The following is a 22,283-nucleotide window of genomic DNA, read 5'->3' on the forward strand; positions in this document are numbered from 1 at the left end:
ATGCATGCATGGTTTGAGCGCAAGGACTTTCCAGCGCGGATCGGCATTTATATTCAGTCATCTTACACTTGATTCGCTCAAAATTGGACAGCGCACGGAAACGAAAACTGCGCAGTTGCACGAACGCACCACCCGAACCAACAAGCCCATTACTTTCGACCTAAGCATTCAATGGGACTGCATTCTGGTGTGACATTGAACAGATAGTGACAAATTAAGCCTTTTCTGAACATATTCAACATGTTAGGCTATTACAACATGTTCATGTTTATTCTGGTGTATTATTATATCTTATTTCATGCCTAGTCTTTTCAGTCACGATGTAATTAAAGTGACGTGTTATTCTTGTATTGTCGCTAAAGCGACAGTGAAACAGTCACGAAAAATTGACACACCACTGGCCTGCACATAATTGACACACACTCTTAGAATAAATGAACATCTACTTCTTATTCGCTGGCATTGGCCCCTGAACTAGACCGTGACAACTCTACCAGATTGTGTATGTGAATTCGTCTTTGATGTCATGCCCACATAATAAAGTACACTATAATGCAATACTTTTTTTTCTTGTAGTGCGTGACTCGACTCAGTGTGCTGCAGGGCTCAGTGCGTCCTGCGATTCGTCACAGGCGAAATACTTCTCCGCATTATTTAAGAGCGATAGTACTAGCAAACTTTACTTGCTCATGGCTTACCTGTGAGGTAAAATTTTTATCATGTCAAGGTTCATATCAGCAGCCACAAACCTTTTTTCCTGACAATATTATAACGTTAAATTGGCAATGTAGCAAAACCCAGACTAATTAAAGGACCACACCCACTAATGAGCTTTACGAACTGATCTATGGCACAAGCCAAGACATCCTCGTTATTACAAGCCATGGTCCCATGAACTTTTTCCGCGTGCATAGTATAAATAAAAAACGGTAGAAGAAAGAGCAAGTAAAATTAATGGTACAGGAGAACGTGATTGACAATCATTGCTATTTTGTATCCTTTCTTGAATTTTTCCGGGATTCGCGTAGTCTTTGCACTTTCCCAAGAGAGTGTGACCATGACTTGAATTAAAGAGGGTTTGTGAGGTTTCAATTAAATTTCTGGTTGGTAAGACGCATTTCTATGTATGGTTTTGTTTTTCGTCCCGTGTGTTATGCGCAATTTGCAACACTACATACAGACCAATGCAGCCAATGTTCTGTATATACATGGTTCCAAAAGAGCGTGCACGAATACCTGAGCAAATAATAAATAAGCAGAGCAAAGCATTGGTTCAAGATAGTAGGTAATCCATACTTAACACTCTTTTGGCGCAGTATTTTTTTTTAGTCTTTTTATCTGTATGTCTTCACGACATCTTGCATTAAACGCTAGCTGGAAGTTGGGGCATGTCCCATTCGTGTCGATTGTGCTTCTTGTAAATGCTACGCTTAAAGAGTAATAGGAACAAACAGTGGTCACCTGGATACACGTCCTAAATAGGAAATTTGGTTTCAGTATACCCAAATAAAAACATTACCACAAAAATTATAAAGGATCATAAGGTGCCTCGCAACACCTCACACACCGATTTCTTTCCCTCCCTTTTTTGTCATTTCTCACTTTTTCTTTTCTTCCTGAAATAACTCCCTCAACGAAACGGAACATGGAGGCACGCACATAAATAATTGCGGATCCCTAACCAACTTGTCTAGTGGGTCTCACAGGAAAAGAATAACCACAAACACAAGACCCTATGTTGTGTTCTGCCTGCCATCCCCCCTGCTCGCTCATGCAGGGTCCTTCCTCCTATTTCCTGAGTGGTGGCAGGATCAACCATTTGCCTCCTTTTCCTGAATCACTCGCGGGACAATGATGCCGTTGAAAACAGGTTATTTCCTTCAAATCTCTATTTTGTTTGTGCCACCTGCGATGCTTTTCTATTCCTTAGAACGTTTTTGCTCTACTTGCCCAGCGTTGCGCCAATGCTCTGTTGGCTTTAATGGCAGCATGTAATGGAGAATGTTGCTTTGAAACGCGCAGTTGTGCAAAATGCTCGTACGCACGCAAGTGATTACGCCGTTACGCATTCAAACTTTCTATTCTGTGTGTAGTAGATGGCGCTTAAACGGAACTCCAAGTCAGCGAATAACGTGTTTCGTTTATCCGCCGTATCATATAAGGGATGTACACAAATCAGCTAGATTTATCGGAAAAAAACGTCAGTGTTTTGGTAGTGCAACGCGAGCGTAATGCACTGGTTGTGGGTTCGGTTCCCATCAGCGACAAGCCATCTTTCCTTCCACTTTCATTTCCCTTTTCTTCATTATTTTCAGCATCACAATTTTAACTACAGCTGATTTCCCCGATGCCTTCCTTCACTTCATAATATGTTGCCGTTACATGGTCATGACTAACAAAACTGACTAACATGACTAACATGACTAACGTTAAGGGATAAGAAAAGAGCAGATTGGGTGGGGGAACAAACGTGAGTTAATGACATCTTAGTTGAAATCAAGAAAAATAAATGGACATATGCAGAACATGTAATGAGGAGGGAAGATAACCGATGGTCATTAAGGGTTACCGACTGGATTCCAAGGGAAGGTAGGCGTAGCAGGGGGCGGCAGAAAGTTAGGTGGGCGGATGAGATTAAGAAGTTAGTAGGGACAACATGGCCACAATTAGTACATGACCGGGGTAGTTGGAGAAGTATGGGAGAGGCCTTTGCCCTGCAGTGGGCGTAACCGGGCTGGTGATGATGATGATGGTGATGATGACTAACAACATTGAACCCCTTGGTTGCCCTTCTTCGCTCGATTATTCATAGCGAAGGTCTCGAATCTGGCAGCCTTTATGGCATCAGGTAGCACGTGAAGGTTTATTAAGCACGTGCCTAACGATCCAAGATCACGTGTCACCTGACGCCATTGGCAAAAAAGCATGTTGCGCATCCGCCGACAATGGCTCTGAGTGGCGCTGGCTCCTGGGCCAGATCTACTAAACATCAAAATCCAAGTCAACGGATGAATTCACAGTCGTCGCCGTAGCACAATTGGTAGTGTCGCGCACGCGCAATGCGTAGTCGGAAGAGTAGAATCAAATTCCGGAAAGACATCTCGATATTGCAGTCTAATTTTATCTGTCGACAGGTATGATCAATAATTGAGAAAATCAGTCATTAGCAAGAGCACTTTCTAAAACATCAATTTATTAATATAACTGTTGCAATTTTTACGGACCGTTGGGGCGCGAGACCTTGGTTTCACCGTGTTGAATTATTTACCTGAAAGAAGCAGAACAAACACATTTATCATGTCGTGGCATTTATTCAGTTTCATCAACAGGTTGTGCTAAATTACTAGCTTTAGAAGCGTAATTACTCTATTTTATACCAAAAGACAGCTACTAATAAAAAGCAGTTCTTGAAGAAAAAAATTACGCAATAATTAAGAGCACTCTGTTTAAATATATGTGAAGCTTCTAAGAATCAGCGTGGCAATGTAAATAAAAAAAACTTGTTTCGTTTATTTTTCTAGAAGAGTGCGGTGTGACCGCAGCGTTGACGTAACATTCCGTGGAGTTTTTGGTCATGCCTTTCTTTCTTTCTTTCTTTATTCATTTATTCAAGACATTCCTTACAGAAATGCCTTGGGGGACGCGACAAAAGGCACTGAACGTGCCTGACTAGGCCTCGCCACCCTTGGCAGCACTAGCCTTTACGGCTAGTGCTGCGAATATGAATCGTGTCATGTGGCTGAGAACTCAAACGTGTAAAGGGTAAGCTGGCGTCGACGCATATATACCCGAGCAGCTTTTTCAGCAATAATTATGCCTGCAGAGTTTGTGCCTATCATCTACTTTTTCTCTCTACACCGCTCTTCAATTTAAAAAAAAAATCTTTAAAGCTTGCCGTCGACATCAGAACGCCGTAATCATGTAGTCGTCCTCCATTCGTTGATGGTTCCGGGATTGCTTTTGTTTTGTCACTGTCGTCATGCAGCTATTGTCTTGCATTCGTTGGGAAACCTTCGTCGTGATATCATCGCGCTTGTTCCATCGCCTTTCAACCCGATTCGCCATTCGAAAGTCGCATTGCTTTAAGGGTCCCGCTGTGGTCAATATCATCTTCTTCATCCAGAAACGTCGAATTATTTTCTCCAGGCCGTCGTCATACCAGCTTCCCGCTTCCGTCGACGTTATTCCTTTGTCGCCATTGCACCTTCAACATGTTTACATCCTTCATTCTCGCACATGACGCCACCGTCCTGCGACCATCGCCACCGCGCCGTTGCCATCCATTGCTCGCGACGTAAAACGCTGTCTCGTATCTGCTGCTGCATGACTACACTTCCAGTTGGGAGCTGCGCAAAGCGTCAATGAGAAGCAGCTAGTGGAAAGAGCGAAGAGCGGCGAAAGCTTCGTTTTGAAGGAAACGTTCCCCTCACGGAGGGTGTGGGAGGAAAGCTTCACTTCGAGGTGCTACGCGCTACCTGAGGTAAGATTACCGTTTTCATTTCATACCAAGTACTTATGTCCACACAGCCCTTTTGAAATATGACAACTCATCATTAGATTGTAAAGCACTTTGCTTCAACTTTCCCATATAAGCACTGTCGTAAAGCTTGTAACTAAGAACTTTAGTAACGTAATTAGTTTATATAGTTAGTGGACCGGTGTGGTTTCCCGTGCAAATGATGCCGAGCTTGGTGTATACTATCACTGTAGTAGTGTGATTCTAGTAAACTTTACAGTAAAGGGCGTTCGTACTGAAGAATACGCGCGGTATTAACGCGATAGCGTTAAGGAGCTCGTGTCGCAGAAAAGCCGGTGTCGTCGGCGTCCGCGGCGTTGACCGTGAGCGATAAATCACGGCAGGCACTTCATAAATAAAAAGCAACTTCCAAGATTGGCTGTGTGGGAATCAAACCAGGGTCTCCGGAGTGTGAGACGGAGACGCTACCACTCAGCCACGAGTTCGATGCTTGAAAGCGGTACAAACGCGCGTCTAGTGAACGCGGTGTTGCCTTAAAAACGTGCCGTAGAAAGTTATACTGCGGTGTATATCGGTAATTATGAGCCTGCAACTTACAGAAGTCGCATTTACACGATAGCGAAGTACGTTTCCGCTACATTTCTTCTGCGCTTACTGCACACGCAGAGCCATCTTGCGGCAAACACAGAAGACCCCCTCCTCTCAATGTACGGCGCTGCCATGACAGGTGGCGCACCATACGCGCATTGGGGCTGTGCGCGGTCCGGTTCCCTCTCCCCTGACGACGCTTCGCCGTGCTGCCACGCGGGTTGCAGAATCAAGCACCGTTCCTTTCTTTAGATTACTATCTATCTATCTCTCTGCCCGTGCCGATCACGACGTTTGGCTGGCGTAGATCGTTTCCCCCTCCGAGACACCGAGTTCTTTGGTTCGTTCCGTTGGCTCAGGCGCACGTTTCATTGCGGCGCCGAACGCTGCGTTGCTCGACGCTCTCCGTGTGATAGGTGGGCGCAAAGTCCGATGCGGGGCGCCTCGTAAGTGATCCCTTCGCCGTAGCGCATTGTCTTATACCCCTTGGCGGGTCGATGGGAACGCTGTCGCGTTCCACTCTTGAAGGCGAAGCTTAAGCGTCCTCCAATTTTTCTGCTTCTATTTTCCTGATTTATATATTCTACTACACGGCCTTCTGGCAAATTGCGTATATAAGGATGTTTTAAAAATGCGAAAATATTCGATACATGTTTCGGTAGTCGGTGGCTTTCTTCCCCAAACACTACTATTTGATTCGAAAATTTTAATATTGGAACACCTTCACTATGTACAACAACTATTATTTCGTAATTAAAGATATCTTACAGTTCGTCGCTAAGCGGCAGGCGCATATACACGTGGCAGAAACATATCGTATCGACACCCACTGTTTCTTTTATAATATTGCAGGCCTTACATGGGGACTATGATTTTCGTATTATGGCACACACTTTTAACGGTTATTGGCCAAGAAACGTGAGTACATTGTCGATAAATAAGAATAATATACTACAAGCGCGTAAAATATTAGCCCAGTTGCTTAGCACGGGAAGGCTAGACTATGGGCGTGGGCCAATTTCTTGTGCGCCAGCGACGAAGGAATGAAATGCGGAAATTGAGAGGATCTTATTGGTCGCTTCACGAAAAATTCCCTTCAGGTACATCGCAACATGTGCGTGGAGCCTGCGCATTATTTCTTTTAACCACTTCGCTAACATTACCTTCGCCACCTTTAACGGTATAGGAAATCTTTACCAAACCACTTCTGCTCTCAAACTTTGTCACTCTTTCGACACTGCAGAACTTACACAAGAGTGGCTTAATGCTGAGCACAGCACTCCAGAGTAGTGGCATAGCCTGGGCTAAGGCACCCATGTCGGTACGGGCAAAAAGATCACAGGCGAGGGCCATGGTCTTGTCTCCCGAAGAACCGGGAATAGCGTTGTCCACAAGGCACTGCATGTGTGGATATTTTTCGCGAAAAGATCATTTTATGCTCTAAAACCGCTTGAACGGGCCCTTCACATTCTGGTTCTCCTAAGGAATCGATACGAACAGCAATGGTACTCGCAGGTACATTATCGATCTTTATCGCAGCACGTAGTTATCTTCATTGGCCGGTGCTAGAGGGCCTCCGCAAACTAAGCGCGAGCGTTTCCTAAGAACGAGAAAGAAACCTGAGAGGCACAAGACGAAGTGCAAGGACTAAGACAAAGTGAAGCAACCTTATTAACTACTTGATTCACGAAGGAGGCGCCGATAACTGGATATAACAAAGGGAATACCCTGTACAATGCGTAAACCGACTTTAGAAAAATATGTCTAAAATCCAGTGGCTTTACTACAAATCCACAAGCGAGTTACGGAACGAAAACGTCTGCTGTTTTACATGCCAAACCCACAATATGATATGCGACATGCCTAACTTCGGTAGGGGGGGGGGGGGAGATGAGTAGGTGAGGAGGGAGTCTGGAATATTTTGACCACCAGCAGTTGCATCCCAGTGCATCCCACAGTGCATGGGAGTTCTTGTATTTCGGCCTCATCGAAATGCGGCCGCCACGGCTGTGATTTTACCCTCGTCTTCGGACTTTGAAGGGCAACGCCATAGCCGCAACACTAAAATGGCGGGCTTATGTTGTATATGGAAGATACTGGTCACAAATTAAAATGACCTTTGCCACACCTTCTACTAATAATAGAGTATGTACCAAAAATGTTATAAATAAGTTAATGCATAGAATTGCCGGAAAGGGAATCTCACAACATTTTAATCGACTGTGACACAAACATTTGGGCAATTGTTTGTGGCATGAATAAATCGTCAGGATACGTAGAGCGTGCGAAAAAGCTGAACTGCAATAAACTGGCGATATCTTTCCGAAGGTTTCATTCTATACGGTGCGGCAAACGTACTTCTGTTTTTGTCCTAGTGCAGACGCTCCAACAGGCAGTATAACAGCAATATTGTATATACTCAATCGATGATAATGACGTGGAGTTTCCAATTGTCGTTTTCGTTTGGTATTATTACTGCAGCCTGATGGCAAAAGTGACGAATAGATTTGAGGCGATCGCAGATGTAGCACAGAGTTACCGCGTGGGTTCAAAAAACCTTCTTCATTCATTTACTTGCATATCTTGTCATCAGCGAAACACGGGCGGCGGAAGTCTGCCAGCAAGAAAAATAACAATCGTACATAACAAGACACAGAGATAATACACAGCATACAAGGAAGTGTTGGTTATTCTGGAGGGCAGCTGGTCGTGGCATTTTCGCTAAACTGAGCGTGTCAAGAAAACGATGTGGGAAGTCTGCATCCGTACCACAGCAATCTTTATACTTCATCTAGAGCAAAAAGGTCAAGGCAGTTCTCAAACGTTCCACACGGAATTAAAGTTAATTCGAAATAACATTTCTTTGGCGCACGCTGTCAGAACGCCTTCACCATGCCTTCACCATGCCTTCAACGTGCCCACGACCGCAGGAATGAGGGCCAGCGAACATTCTGTCTCTTGACGTCGCTTCTCCCTCTTACGTTCTAAGTTCGTCTTAAAAGCTCGCTTCTCGTACTGAAAGGGTAACTGTGGGCTGTTGATACTGTGGTGGCGTTCCAGCGTTGTAGAGATCAACGTTAAGTTTCCGCACGGCGAGAACATTACAGACAGCCTCCGGTTTCTCTATTCCTGGCACCACATCGTTTTCAGTACTGCGGTTGGCCCTTAATGCAGCACCCTGACGCCTGTTTTTGCTACAACACTACAAAAAAAAATTTGAGCTTCCCACCTTTTTTCTTTTTTTTTACGTTGACCTAACGGGCACATTATGTGTCAGTGAGAGTAATTTACCATTCTAGACACGAACTTCCAACCACTTGGCGAAGCATTTCGAAGAGGTAGATACTTCGAATGCTTTAAATATATATAGCGAAGAATGCACTAATAAGCAAACTGTCCAATGTTCAGGATATCTCAAATGGGCAAGTAGATATACAAAAGAGTAAGATCAGCGGACGCCTAGGATTACCTGTGCAATATCGCAGGAATCAGGCTTATTTATACACTCTGTTGAATATGAAATAGGTAATCGCGAATGCACTTGTTTGTTAAATTATACCACAATGTTCTTGCATAGCTTCTGAAATAAGTTGCTGTGGTTATCTGGTCGAGCGCACTCGAAAATCAGGATATAGAAAATTTGCCTTTTGCCTCTCTCTACACAATTTCCTAAGTTACACAAGATGCGTCACAGTTAGAAAACGCGACGCCTACCGGGCTAAACGGTTGACGGAAGTATTTCATACTTCGCCGAAAGCGGTTATATGCTCGCACTGACAAGTTCTTCCACCCACAAACGTTGATATGTCTTCAAGTTAGTGCTTGCTTGTGATACTCAGATTAAGTTGGAAACATCATTAATGTTTCTACATTTTGCTATATTAGTGTGCATAGGTTTCCCGTGGTTATTTCATGGAACACTGTGACCAGCATAATCAATGAAAAGTGGGGACTCCAGCGCATTTGCAGAAAACTCGGTTTTTTCTTATAACAAAGAAGTATAGGCAAGAAATGCCTATTTCATAACAATTGTTGCTACGTACCTTTACGAGAGACACAAGTGTAGAAGCAAGGCTTGTCTGAAAAAAAAAGGATAGTTGTGAGACGCCAAAGCAATGGCTACAATAAACTGCTGCTTTTCCGCGTGTTAAGTATCGTACGGCATGTCGTACAGCAGCAAATTGGTGCTTCTCCCACGGGTGCTCTTATGATGATCTTAAGTGATAATAGAAATTGCCACTTTGAAATGAAAGAACAGTCCCGTCGGAGACATGCAGTCAGTGGTAGCAACCGCGGAGCGATCGATGATATAAAGCAATTGTTCGCTAATAAAAAAGAATTGATTGTTGAACTTTAATGAATTTTAGTTTTATCCGGCTCGTAGTAAGTGGGAAAGTAAAGCGAGCTCTCCGTGCAAGCCTGACCCACGTTTCATCTGGAAAAATTCGATTTCCCTGGGAGCTGTGGCACGATGAACTGCGGCTGTCAGAGCACGCGCAACGAAAGTGAGCGTCTGAAGCGGGCCCAGCGCCCCTCGATTCCACGTTTTGCTTCCGTCACTCACCAGCGGGAAACCACCCATTGGACCACCAAAGTGCTACAGATGTCGAACAAGTGTCCAGAACGGGACATTCAAACGCACCTAGGACGCACGTAAATATCCTGTTGATCATTTATTGATGTCCTTCGGATCGTCCCATGCACGTGAATTGATGTTCGTAGAACAGTCCCACGAACCTCACAAGGGGATATTCGGACGTCCAAGACGCCTGAATATGAATTATTCTTATTGCATAAAACCGAGTACATCGCAAGGATATTTTTGTCAGAATGTAGGATGCTTCTGGGACATCTTGCGCTGCCAATCGTCCAAAGCACGCTTTGGGGGACATTTGGTTGTGGATTTAGCATATTAAGAGGGCGTCCATAGTGATCATAAAGTAATATAACAGGGACGTTTCTCACAATGTGCCCTAGCAGTGCAGCCGGCCTGCTGCATTTTACATACCATTTACAAAGTAAACTTGGTCGAGTTTTGCGTTGGCTTGTGAGGCAATGAAGAACAGGAACTGCATGGCTCTTGAAGATCCATCCCAGCGGTTCAATAAGGTGACCCGACATTTTTGCCACGCAAAACCTCAAGTAACAGGAGACAGTGCAGGAATGCAGTCCATCCCATTTCAACGTATGCTAAAGAAGGCTGCAGTGCAGTTATGCTTTGGGCACATAATTCCCTTCTGCAGTAAGCTAAAACATTAAACATACCTTGATAAATATGTATTGAATCAACACATATAGCGTAAACAGCCATCAGTCGGGAGATGCGAGCTATACTTTTTTGTGCTGACAGGGACAAAGCTACAGGAATATCTTGTTCAGGCTGCTAAATCATTTTACAACCTCGTTACTAATACAGCATTTACTTCAATAAAACATTTACAGGAAGATCGCGAGTTCACCTCTCAAATACAGTCAGCAGTTTTAAGTCAAGCACATCAATGCAAACAAATAAGACTCAATCATTTAATCATACAACCTCAGCCATTAGCGATTATGACGCATCATGGCCAGTAAAAGTATGCAGGAATTAATATGTTTACAAATGCCCTTTGGGTAGCAAGAAAATTTATGAAATCGCAGTGGGGCACTACGGAAGTTATCATGAGGCTTTCTGTGGGCTCCCTTCCGTGGTCGCAGGCACACCAACACAAAATGAGCAGAAAAGTTGAGATATGTTAGCCACTATAAAAAGTAACAAGAGCCTTTCTGCCGGCCGTCTTCAGTGCTTACACCAGCACAAATTATGCGCAAGATGTCACAACTACATTACGCGCTAACAAAGTTACTTGATACTAGTTCAGTGGTCGTACACACAAACAGCTGCTCTATAGTCACCCATTTACAGTGCAAATACACTCTGCATCCATGCACATTCCGGAGAAGGTCGCCAGACCAAACGTTTTCGAAAAGTGATGATACAGTTTCAGTTGAGCTAATATTTAGAAGATGCACCTCGGCTATTGAGAGAATTTTAAAATCTTTTTGTGAGGGTGGGGCACAAAAGAAGTTACATAAGAGGCCTACTGATGGCAGGCTCACTTCAGCGGTTGCAGGCATATAAACGGAAAATTTCCTGCAAAGTTCACATGTGTCTCAGGCATCAAGGAAGACACTTCATTCAGGCTTCCTACAGGCTTGCTTAAGCGGTCAAACACAGTGATAATAATAAAGATTTTAGAGATGCATTGGTCATTATTAAAGTTGCTAAAAGCTCACTTGAACCGTTACAAACGAACACAACTAGAGAGCTCCCAGGTAGAAAAGCAATTGCAACACTTGCTTCATCCCAAAAACAGAGTTCGCAGGTACTACAAGTTACAAAATCCTTGTTATGCATGAGTGGTCACACATACAAATTCACCTCAAGAGTTCGCTGGCTCGAAGGCCTCCAAGCAAATTAACAGAGGCTGGATCCGGCCTTTCTTCCGTGATCGCAGCCAAACACTGCTGAAGGCGTCACAGGTACGTTTGCGACTACACAATTCACTTAAAGCTTGCAGCAAGCTTCCTTGAGTGATCACAGACGCAAACGTCTATTGTCTAAGTTCACCTGTACCAAACGTTAATGGGGATTTGTGTGGACTTGTTCCAGTGGTCACACAAACACATATTCATCCTAAAAACTCCCGGGTATCACATGGCCTCAAAGGAAGTGGCCGTGCAGAGGCTGATTTTGGCTGTTGTTCCCTGACTGCAAATGCAAAGACTTCTGATAAGATCACAGGTCGCTAGATGTCTGCGCAATTTACAACAGCTTGCTGCAGACTAGCTTCAGCGCTCACAGAAACAAAGTTCATTGCAGTTCATAGGTACTCAGAAATGTAGTGGTGCGTTTTTGTGAACTTGCTTTAACAGGCAGAGATAAGTTATACCAGAGTTCACAGGTACATGGGCTCCTAAGGCAGTTACGACTTGCTGGGTGCGGCGATCATCCATGGTTGCAGATGCCGAACAGAACAGATCACGGGCAGGTTGGCTGCTACAGGATTTACTAGTCATGTTCTAGGATAACTTGAGCGGTCGCAGACAATAAAATGCACTATTCAGATCAAAGGGGCTAAGAAAGTGAGCTAACAAACATATTTCCGCGGGCGTGTTTCACTACTGAGCAGTAATGAAGAATGACATCGGCCCAAAGTGACATCAGGCTGATGGAAGGCAGACAGTTAGGCTGTAAAGTATGCAAGGAAGACGTGTTAGAAATATGTACACCAATAACTACCCACCATGTGAATCTTAAATGCTGCAAATTTAACAGCTATTTGCTGGTTTCGACTGCAACTTCACTTCCTTGTGGTGTTATACAATGTAGCTAAGCTGACTGACACAAAAAAGTAGTAATTTCAGCTCTGTACAAAGATAACAGGAAGTATCCTAATGTGTCTACGGCAGCATGGATTTGCCAAATCAGCTGATAACAGTGAAAAATGTCGCAATTCCTCCCGAAAGACAAAGCAGTGATTGCGATAGCTAATTAGCAGACAGCTATAATACCCAAATGAAGCAGCTGTACGCGTAATCACCAGTACAAGTTATATTAAACCTTCGCTGACTTATTACATTAACAACCTTGGTGCCATGCATAAAGATCAAACATGTACACATCTAACGCGATGTCAGGGTAAACTCGGGGTCAGAACGCTGGCGTGCTGAAGCGAAGCAGCAGCCACAAGCGACCGTTTCTTGCTGCTTCGAGCAACAACGAGGTTCCAGAGCCAAATTCACGCGACCTTCGACACCATAGCTGCGTGGAAACAGCACTCACGAAGCCACAACCTCCGCAGCACACGTACGCCGCATCAGCAGAATTTCGCCTGCACTGTGCCTACAAGTTCAATGAGAGTAATAATCTTTTTAATCGTGCGTGTGCTGACTAAAGCTTCACTAAGAACACAATGACAATATGGGGATGAAACAATTTCGTATTATTGTATAGTACGTCGTGCACACATATCGGAAAATACGCTGACCCTAATGAAAGTAAATTCAAGAGGAACGAAAACTGAAGCAGTTCGGTTCGCCACCCGCCATGTGGGAGCGGTACTCTCATTAACGTAGAAATGCCTACAAAAGTTTCATTATTAGACCCTTACTCTGATTTACGATTACACTTGTAATTGCGGTTATGCAAAGAAAACGTAAACGTTCGGCAGACGAAGCTTAAGTGGCGGTTAGTCGCCGAAGGCGTATGACAAATTTAATTAACAGTCAACAAAGACAAACATTCCCGATTACTACAAATAATTACGAGCAGCAGTCGAATAAGTAGCGCCAAGTTTTCGATCGTTACAGATAGTTGACACGTAGGTATACCGTCACCGTCATACCAGCATGCATCCAACATGTAAGTAAGCAGGAGTTTAACGAGTCGCCGCCCGAACGTATTGTTATTCCGATAAACGCACATGCACAGCATTGTTTGGTCCGAGCAACATACCAGCCTAAGGAAAACGCCTGGGAAAATTCAGCAGCGTGGGCTGCCAACCATTGCGTGGAGCAAGTGCTCCGATCATGATACAAAAGCCGACAAAATTTTAGTCATTCCATTCTTACGCTGTTTTACGATTGCAATCGCCATCGCGGTTACGCAAACAAAACATAAACGGCAGGCGACGGTTAAGCTACACGGTTAATCAGTGAGGGTGACCGTGTGACACAAATTTAGCAGTCAACACAGAAAAACGTTCCCGATTAATAAAAAATATGATCACCCGCAAACGAGCAATAGTCTGAATAGCGTAATTCTTAGGTCATTACAGGAAGCTCAGACGTAAGCTTGAACTTATCGTCATAATACCATGCATCCGACTACGTACAAATAAGATGCCGTGTAATAAATGGCCCAAAGTTTTGTTCCTTCGAGAAACTTGCATAGCAGTTTTTAACAACAACATACCAGCCGTAAAGACAAGCAGTGGTGAAATTCACCAGCATGGCAGGCTAATTAACTCTCAAATCTAGCAGATGCCTACATCTGTATTAAATGTCCCAAGTTTGCGTACAAACCTACACTCTTATTCCTTCATTCCAAGGACAGTGACCACCTGTTCCAGCATGCTTCAAAACCGCAATTTCCATGCATTGTAAGAATCCCTCTTCCTCTCCGTAACACCCGTATACGTGGCATTCGGATTGTTAAAGTAAATAAATAAATAAAGCCAGTTCAGTTTAGTCCATCTTTACCCAGATTTACCATAGCTATCGCGATCGTTACGCAAACAAAGTGCCGCTGGCAGACGAAGCTCAAGCGACACGGTTAATCACTACGAGCGGGTGACAGAAAGAGTCAACCAAACTTTCATGCCAAAAATGCGACCACGTGCAAACGAGCTAATCAGCGCAAACGTTTCGAGCTTTACAGAGCGGAGCCATGAAGTTATTTCTTGTTGTTGTTGTTGTTGTTGTTGTTGTTGTTGTTGTTGTTGTTGTTGTTGTTGTTGTTGTTGTTGTTGTTGTTGTTGTTGTTGTTGTTGTTGTTGTTGTTGTTGTTGTTGTTGTTTATCCATATTGCAATCCCCACTGGGCATTTTAGCAGGGTGGGAAACAATACATAAGGAAAGAGCACTATAGCATAGGCAACGAACACAATACAAATCAGGTCAACAGGGCTTGAACATAGCAGTGGCATAGCAGTGGCAACAAATACCGAAAGTGATGATTCGATTCAACCAGTGTTCGTGGAAAGAACGAATACTTACAACAATTATAACGCGTACTAAATGGGGTTATTGTTCGGCTATGTCATTGCCCAGTACCACAACCAGATGAAAAAGTAATTATTCTCGTGAGGTCTCTCTTATAATGACCGTTAATAAGTTGAAAAAGGAATTTTAGTCGTGATATATGGTTTCATTGCATTAATGGTGGCAGTTTTGCTTTTGTTAAGCGGTCTGTCACTGAAGTGCGTCCGAAACTGTTACAAATGAAACGAGTTACTTTTCTTTGCACCATTTCTAGTTTGTTAGTGCCAGTTTTAGTAATAGGGTCCCAAATTACAAATGCATAGTCTAGCATCGGCAGAATTACAGCTTTATACGCGAGTAGGCGTATAGTGGGAGTAGAAAGTTTCAAAGCCCTCCTTAAAAAAAGCTTGCGGTTAGCATTAGCTACTACACATTCAAGGTGTTTAGTCCAAGTGAGGTCACATGTGATCCAGAGTCCTAGCTACTTATGAAGTTTCACTTCGGAAATGATTATGTTGTTACTACCGTACGGAAACGTTAGCTTATGATTCTTACGTGAAATGGACATAAAAACAGTTTTCTCGAAATTAATCGACATTTTCCAGCCATTGCACCAGTCGACAATTTGTCGAAAAGCATCGTTCAGCAACTCCTGGTCAGTAATACTGTCTATTTCTGAGTACAATACACAGTCATAGCCACAAAGCTTAACCATAACTGGAATACCATGCAGCATATCATTAATTAATAAAAGGAACAAGAGAGGTCCAAGGACCGAGCCCTGGGGAACACCAGACTCCACCGGAAGTCGTTGAGTAGAATGATTATTAAAAACAACAAATTGTTATCTGCCATCAAGCTACGCTGTAAGCCAGTTAATCAGTCTGGAGTTTTTTTAGCATCTTGCACAATTTGTAAAGTAGTTTTTTGTGAGGGACCCTGTCAGAAGCCTTTGAAAAGTCCATGAATATAGCACCTATCTGGTTTCCCATTGTTAATTACATTGGCCAAGTCGTGCACTGGTAAAGCTAATTGGGTAATTGTAGAGTAGCCTTTTCTTAATCCGTGTTGAGGCTTTCGTAGTATAATATTATTTTCCAAGAATTCTGAGATATGATTATGAAATATTTCTTAAAAAGCTTACATACCGCAGATGTTAAAGAAATTCGACGGTACTTTTGAATGCAGTGCTCTTTCCTTGTTTTTTGTAATGGCTTGACTCTGGCTGTCCTCCAGTCACTCGGTACTTGTTCCTCTCACAATAACCTTGTGAGCATAACGTAGAAGTACTTTGATGTCAATTCTGCATACTTTTCTAAAAATGTGTTTGGAATGTTGTCCGGACCAGAGGATTTTTGAGTGTTCAGTTGTAAACGAATGTTCAGTATACCTGTTTCGCTTATTTGAACATCGGGTACAGACATTTCGAAAGGTGGCATTACATCATTATCATTTGTATAGACGGACCTAAAGTGTTTGTTAAAGGCATTTGCTCTTCGCTGAAGTTGATCTTAACGCCATCTAGCATGCACCCCTTAACGTCTAAATGAAAAAGAAGTCTAACAAGTCACCCAAATGTTTCGTTGTTCATTACAACGTGCAAGACTGTTTGACAAAAACAAATGCCAGCCCAGACACTAGTCGTTAAATTCCACAGCGAAGCCGGCGGTCCCGTGCAGCAAGTTCCCCGATCGCGATACAAATGCAATCAAAAGTTTTGTTATCCCAAACGTACGCAGGATTACGATTGCTTTCCCAATCGCGGTTACCCAGACAAAACACCAAAAGCACAGGTACGAAGTTTAAGCGACACGGTTACTATTACGAGCGCGTGACAGAAACAGTCAATTGAGAAAAACATTCAGCTCTCAGAAAAGAATACGACGACGTGCAAACTAGCAAATGAGTCAGCGTCAATGTTCTGATCATCACGTACAGCTGAGGAGTAAACTTCAGTCGATGTCAACAACATACTAGCATCCTATCCTGTGTAACTAAGCAGAAGTCTAAGAAGTCGCCCAAAAATTTCGTTATTCCAAGAAACGTGCATGGCACTGTTTGGCGAGAGCAATAAACCAACCCTAAACACACACATCGTGAAATTCGGAGGCGCGGCTGACCATACCGCGCATCAAGTCCTCCGACCGTGATACAAATACCTACAAAATTTCAGCCATCCCAATCTTACGCATTTGTACAATTTCTCTCACAATCGCGGTTATGCAAACACAAGGCCAACGAAACTCAAGCAAAGCTATTCCGGACAGGAGTTGTCTGGAATAGCTGTTACTATAAATATAATTTTTGTTATTAGTTGCCACTGTTCAAGGAAGACACAACGCTAACTCTCGCGGACCCACCATGTGGGCTACATGGAATGAGTTAGCGGTTCTAAAGTTTCGTACTCAGAAATGTCGTACTCAGAAAGCTTACAATTGTGCAGAAAAGCAATACGCAGCAGCCACATGCCGTACTGCGTGAGCACAACGGATGGTCAATCACCTATTGGTGTTACCGTGGCCTCAAGCCGTGGGGATAGACAGTGCCTGGGATTTCGTTACGGGCCGACCGAACGACACATTAGTTTAAAAGGTTGCAGGGCTGCTAAAGGAATCATTGTCTCCAGGAACCTTAAAATACCTATGTTAGGCGTAAGATTTGCAGGCGTCGCACAGATGGAGCTCCAAAGCGCATGACGAAAACGTTACCTCGAAATGACAAGCGTTCACGCAAGAAAATGAGCACATGACAACGACCACCTTCAGAAAAAAACGCGCACACTGAGTGTGGGGCGCACCAAACCTGAGCACAAGGACGAAGAGATCCAATAAAACGACGGCGTTAAGTTATGTGACCGCCCCTACGCGAAAATCAGCGCGAAGCGGTCATGCAACAGGATCTAACAGTGGCGATTCGACTGCGTAAAGGCCGTCACTGCTCTATTCTACGGCAGGGTTTCAAGCCGATGCAGAGGTTGCAGTTACATGCAGTACTCGGACACGATTGTTTCGGGTTCACGCCTTGCGGTAGGTGGTAATGAGCTGCTGTTCCGGCGGTCTGCCGACCGCTTTGTGACGTTTCCTCCCGAAAAGCTTGTGCAGCTTTGGTTATTCACTTCAACTTCAGCTTTTGGTCATCTTCATTGCGAGTTTGAATAAAATTAAGTTATGGGGTTTTACGTGTCCAAACCACAAACTGAATATGAGGCACCCGGTAGTGGGGGACTCCACAAATTTGTATCACCTGGGGTTCTTTGACATGCGCCTAAGTCTAAGTACATGGGTGTTCTCGCCTTTCGCCCCTATCGAAATGCGGCCTCCGTGGCTGGGATTCGATCCCGCGACTTCGTGTATTGCAGCCCGGCACCATAGCCACTAATGAACCACGGTGGGTAAAGTTTGATCCTGGGTGCGGCAGCTTCAGGTTGCTGGCCGACATGTCTTTGTGTTGGATTGTGTGCTTTGGTCTCACGTATGTCCGGTATGAGACATCCCGTTGAAAACGTCCTTCGGACATCCATAGGATTAAAGTTTTGAGGTTTGTTTAAAACTCGGAAGTTCAATCATGTGGATTTCGAAAGGGTGCCTTAAATAGGACGTCCCGAAATTAAGGGAATCATTTTAGCCACTGTGCTCCTAATCGGGACCTGCACGTTCGTATCTGATCGGGATGTCCAGAGGATATTCGTGGTCCAACGGGCAGGGCGCTGCGGCATCGTGCTCCTCGCTGCCGCTGCGCGCTGACAGCCGACTTCTGAAAAGCCTGTACAGCGCACTGCATTAGCTAAAGCAAGTGTGATCTACACTGCCTCGTTTCATAGGGAATGCCAATAAATGATCATCATCATCGTCGCACAGTACAACATGGCAGTTGTTCCAAGTTCCTCACCATCCCACCATCCCCGCTAGGGTGCTCATCCACGCTATCGCTGTCTTTCGCAATTTTTTCGCAGTGTGATCACGGTTATCACTGTTTTTTAGAAACAAAAGTTGTAGTTCACACCAAGAACATTATTGTAGTAAGTTTACGAGAGAAACAGAGAGTAATGAGGCTAAAATGGTTTCATCCTGTGTTCGAACTTCCGGCGTTCACCGCGGACCGGCACGTTTCCGCTACTTTTGCGTTCCCAAAACTTCCGTTATCTGTCTTGCACTTAAGATACGCGCAAGGTGATTGGCGCATCGCTTAGCCATGGCTTTTGTAGCAAGTTGTGCATTGTTTATCTTTTTGTTTTCCTCGATAACTAGCGAATTAATCAGCTTTAATTACACCACATTTTGATTATTGGCTGAGAGCCCCAAGTCTCATAGGCAGAATTGTAGAGCACGTTTAGAAACCACCGTTCGAGGTGTTTCCTGTACGGTACGACTGCCGTAGTCCTTTTTTCTGAGTTTCAAAGAAAGCCCGCCAAATATGAGAAAAGCCGTGTGATGGAGCGTTTGGGCAGTGGTATCGTACTGCTCTGAAGCGTGCATTCAGTGAACAAGGTCGGCTGCATCGCGACTGGTGACGGGGAAGCGACAGGCCGTTATGAGTGCGTAGGCAGCTGGGCTGGCGGCTCCCATCCGAAGGCGGCGCAAATGCACTCTGCTGTCAGAGCGCGGCCGAGGAGATGAACACCGTGATATGTGCGCACATGATGAAGCCATGCACCTTTATAGCGCCAGTAACATTTGATGTTCTATCACTGATATTTACTTCCAACTTGCTACTTCTGCGAACTTATGTTTGGATATACAGAGAACTTGCGTGGGAGCAGCAACTTAATTTGTCTTATGAGTTCCTTCGTTTTTTTCTGTCGTACGCTTATCAAATATTTATTATTGCGCAGTAAACACAATAAAACCTGCTTTTATTGTCATTTATTATCATTTATCGGCTCTTAAGTGCCCTTGATGGAGCATTATAGAAGACGATGGGGGGGGGGGTGTAACAAATTTTAACCAAAGGTCACCAAAGATACGGCCCATGAATGGGGTTTGTACAACAGGTGAGCACAACAACCCATAAAAACTAAAACGGTGACAAACGCGAAAATAAAACGGCTTGCTACTGGGGTGGTGTACAATGCTGGTGTACTGATAACTGTTTAAATTTTACACAATTATTTCATTGACAATACCGTCCGGAAGTATATCCCAATCCGGTGCGGCAGTCGACAGAAATGATTTATTGAAAGCTTTAGTTGAACCATCAATGCTTTGAACCCTTTGGCAATTAAACAAACATAGTGGTGATCTCATAGGCGGCAGACGTATGCTGTCACGTAATTGAAAATTATATTGTGCCTTGTAAAAAAGGCGGAGACTTGTTATCCTACGACGGGATGCCAGGGGGGTCAGATACAATCGATGTTTTTGTGTTACTAACGCACAGCCGAGGTCGATATTTGGAGAGTGTAAAACGAACAGCTCGATTTTGTATTGCCTCTAACGCCCGGGTTAGGTACTCTGGAGGGAGTTTGCAGATGGTGATGAGTGTTCAAATTTGGTACGGATGAAAGTTTCTTATGCCATTCGTGCCAATCGTGGGCGAAGAAAACTTGTGTGATCGTCTGAGACCTAGTGATTTAGAAACGTTCACAGCAACCGACGTGGTGTGCTTTGACCAGCTTAGATTATTTATGTTTATGCTGATATAGCTATTAGCCCCGAGAATTAGGAGTGGCGCCCTCTCGCGAGTGACGTCACGGCCAGGACGCCGCTCGCTCCGGCTCGCTCGGCTGCCGCGCGCGCTCGTTCCCTTCGTGTATGCTTAGGGCATGGGTGGCTCGAGCCGTACGTATTGAAGAATACGTCGGCTTCTTTCAGCTGCCATACCTTAACCACAGTTTCTTCTTCAAAAGCGTGTGAGTCGAGAAACTTTGCGGCTAGGATATCGCAAGCTATGTAGCGTTAAAGGGGTCTACTAGGTTTTGCAATGCATATATGCGCCGTGTCTATCGGTAAATTTTGACTAAAAAAAGAATATCTGCAAATTCAACGCGCGAAGTTGTGTATGATGCTTCGCTAAACATTTAACATTCCTTTAGTATTTAGCTATGAGAGGCATTGCATTTTACGTGGAAGAAAAATTTGGTAATTGGCGTCAACATGTTATCTGATTTTAGAAAGACACTGCCCAGCGAAGCTCTCATCATGATTCCTATTACTCTGGTGTGTTGTTCTATTCAAATGTGGCCATTCATTAATGCGCAAAAAGATAGTTAGGCGCGCATTTCTTATGAAAAAGTTTGCTGCTACTTTCATCCCCCTCTGAAACAGGCCTCCAAAAAACGAATTGCTCATGGCTGCTAACAGGACGGCGCGTCATGTAGAGTATTTACATAGTTAATTCACAAACACCATAGTAGCAATCACCTGAGAGAAAAGTTTCGTTGTAAAGATCGAGAGCCACTCAATTGAAAGTGATGGAATGTTTCATAGTGGCCCTCAGTATCCTTTATCGACAATATGGCACACCCCTGATCACGTAACGGTATAGCAATCGACTGTCCGTATGGCGAAGCACGCTATGTTCGCGAAACCCATCAGTTCACTACAACTTCGAATTAAAACCATAAAGCATGTTTTTTACAGCGGCGCCAACTGGAATGGCTAAAGTATTCTCGAGCTACTACATCGCAGCTTAGATTTCCTGTATACAAAAGGAAAATTCAAGCACCTTCTGTCTCACTATGTCTCGATCCAGCGTTATTCAATTATACAAACTGATAACTATTCGCTTCGTCGGTACATAAAAGAGAACCTTGCAGGCAAATTAAGTTTGCTCCAATCCAATCGCAAACATTAATAAAGAAAGCACCACAAGCCTTCCATACACTTTCACTTGATTTCTGACCCTCCACCGGGGGAATTTCGATATCTTCAATATGTCCCATACTACTAATCATTGACGCTTCGACTTCTTTCTGGCTGCAGCGATGCGGTCCAGCAGGCATACTTCACTAAAAAAATTGGGCCGATCAGCCTGTGTCAGTTCGCCAAACAGATTCGTCATGTATATTCCTCAAGCAGCAAGCACCAGTACATTTCTCAAGTGAGTTTGATTTGATTTAATAATTTCCATTTACACACAGACATGTACAGAGGAGTGGTAAGTGGAGGTGGATGAGGGAAAAAAGTCGCACAGACGCGGCTTGAGGTAACCTCACCCACTTAGGTACAATATGGCTGCATGGGGTAACACATCAAGCGCCATATAAATTACATTTATACAGTGGCCATAAAACATTGCAGTTATACAATATATGAAAGAACAGTGAAATATTTCCACAATAACAATGCAAAACACACTACGGCATTGAAATAAATAAATGATATACACTAGGTAACATAGACAAAAAAAGAGGAACATAACATACATTATTAATCATTAACAAACGCGCTCTAAAGAGGTGAGTTGAACGTGTAGCACGGAAAAGGGAATATTGTTACGTAAGAAGACGCAAATTAAAAGCTATATACAAGTATATT

At 43.9% G+C, this 22,283-nt stretch overlaps 1 protein-coding gene across 1 annotated transcript in view; it reads right to left on the minus strand.

Moving 5' to 3' along the window:
* Positions 1–3,173: 3,173 nt before the first annotated feature.
* LOC135898408 (uncharacterized) overlaps positions 3,174–22,283 on the minus strand; it is a 65,397-nt gene continuing 46,287 nt past the window's right edge. Inside the window, exons 10-12 of the mRNA XM_065427329.1 lie at positions 9,109–9,144; positions 6,316–6,463; positions 3,174–3,268 (exon numbers count right to left, since the gene is read on the minus strand). Coding sequence (XP_065283401.1) covers positions 3,261–3,268; positions 6,316–6,463; positions 9,109–9,144 — 192 coding nt within the window. The 3' untranslated portion in view covers positions 3,174–3,260. The remainder of the gene's footprint in view (positions 3,269–6,315; positions 6,464–9,108; positions 9,145–22,283) is intronic.

The sequence above is a fragment of the Dermacentor albipictus genome, chromosome 10 (genome assembly GCF_038994185.2).
Source record: "Dermacentor albipictus isolate Rhodes 1998 colony chromosome 10, USDA_Dalb.pri_finalv2, whole genome shotgun sequence".
Taxonomy (NCBI): Eukaryota; Metazoa; Arthropoda; class Arachnida; order Ixodida; family Ixodidae; genus Dermacentor; species Dermacentor albipictus.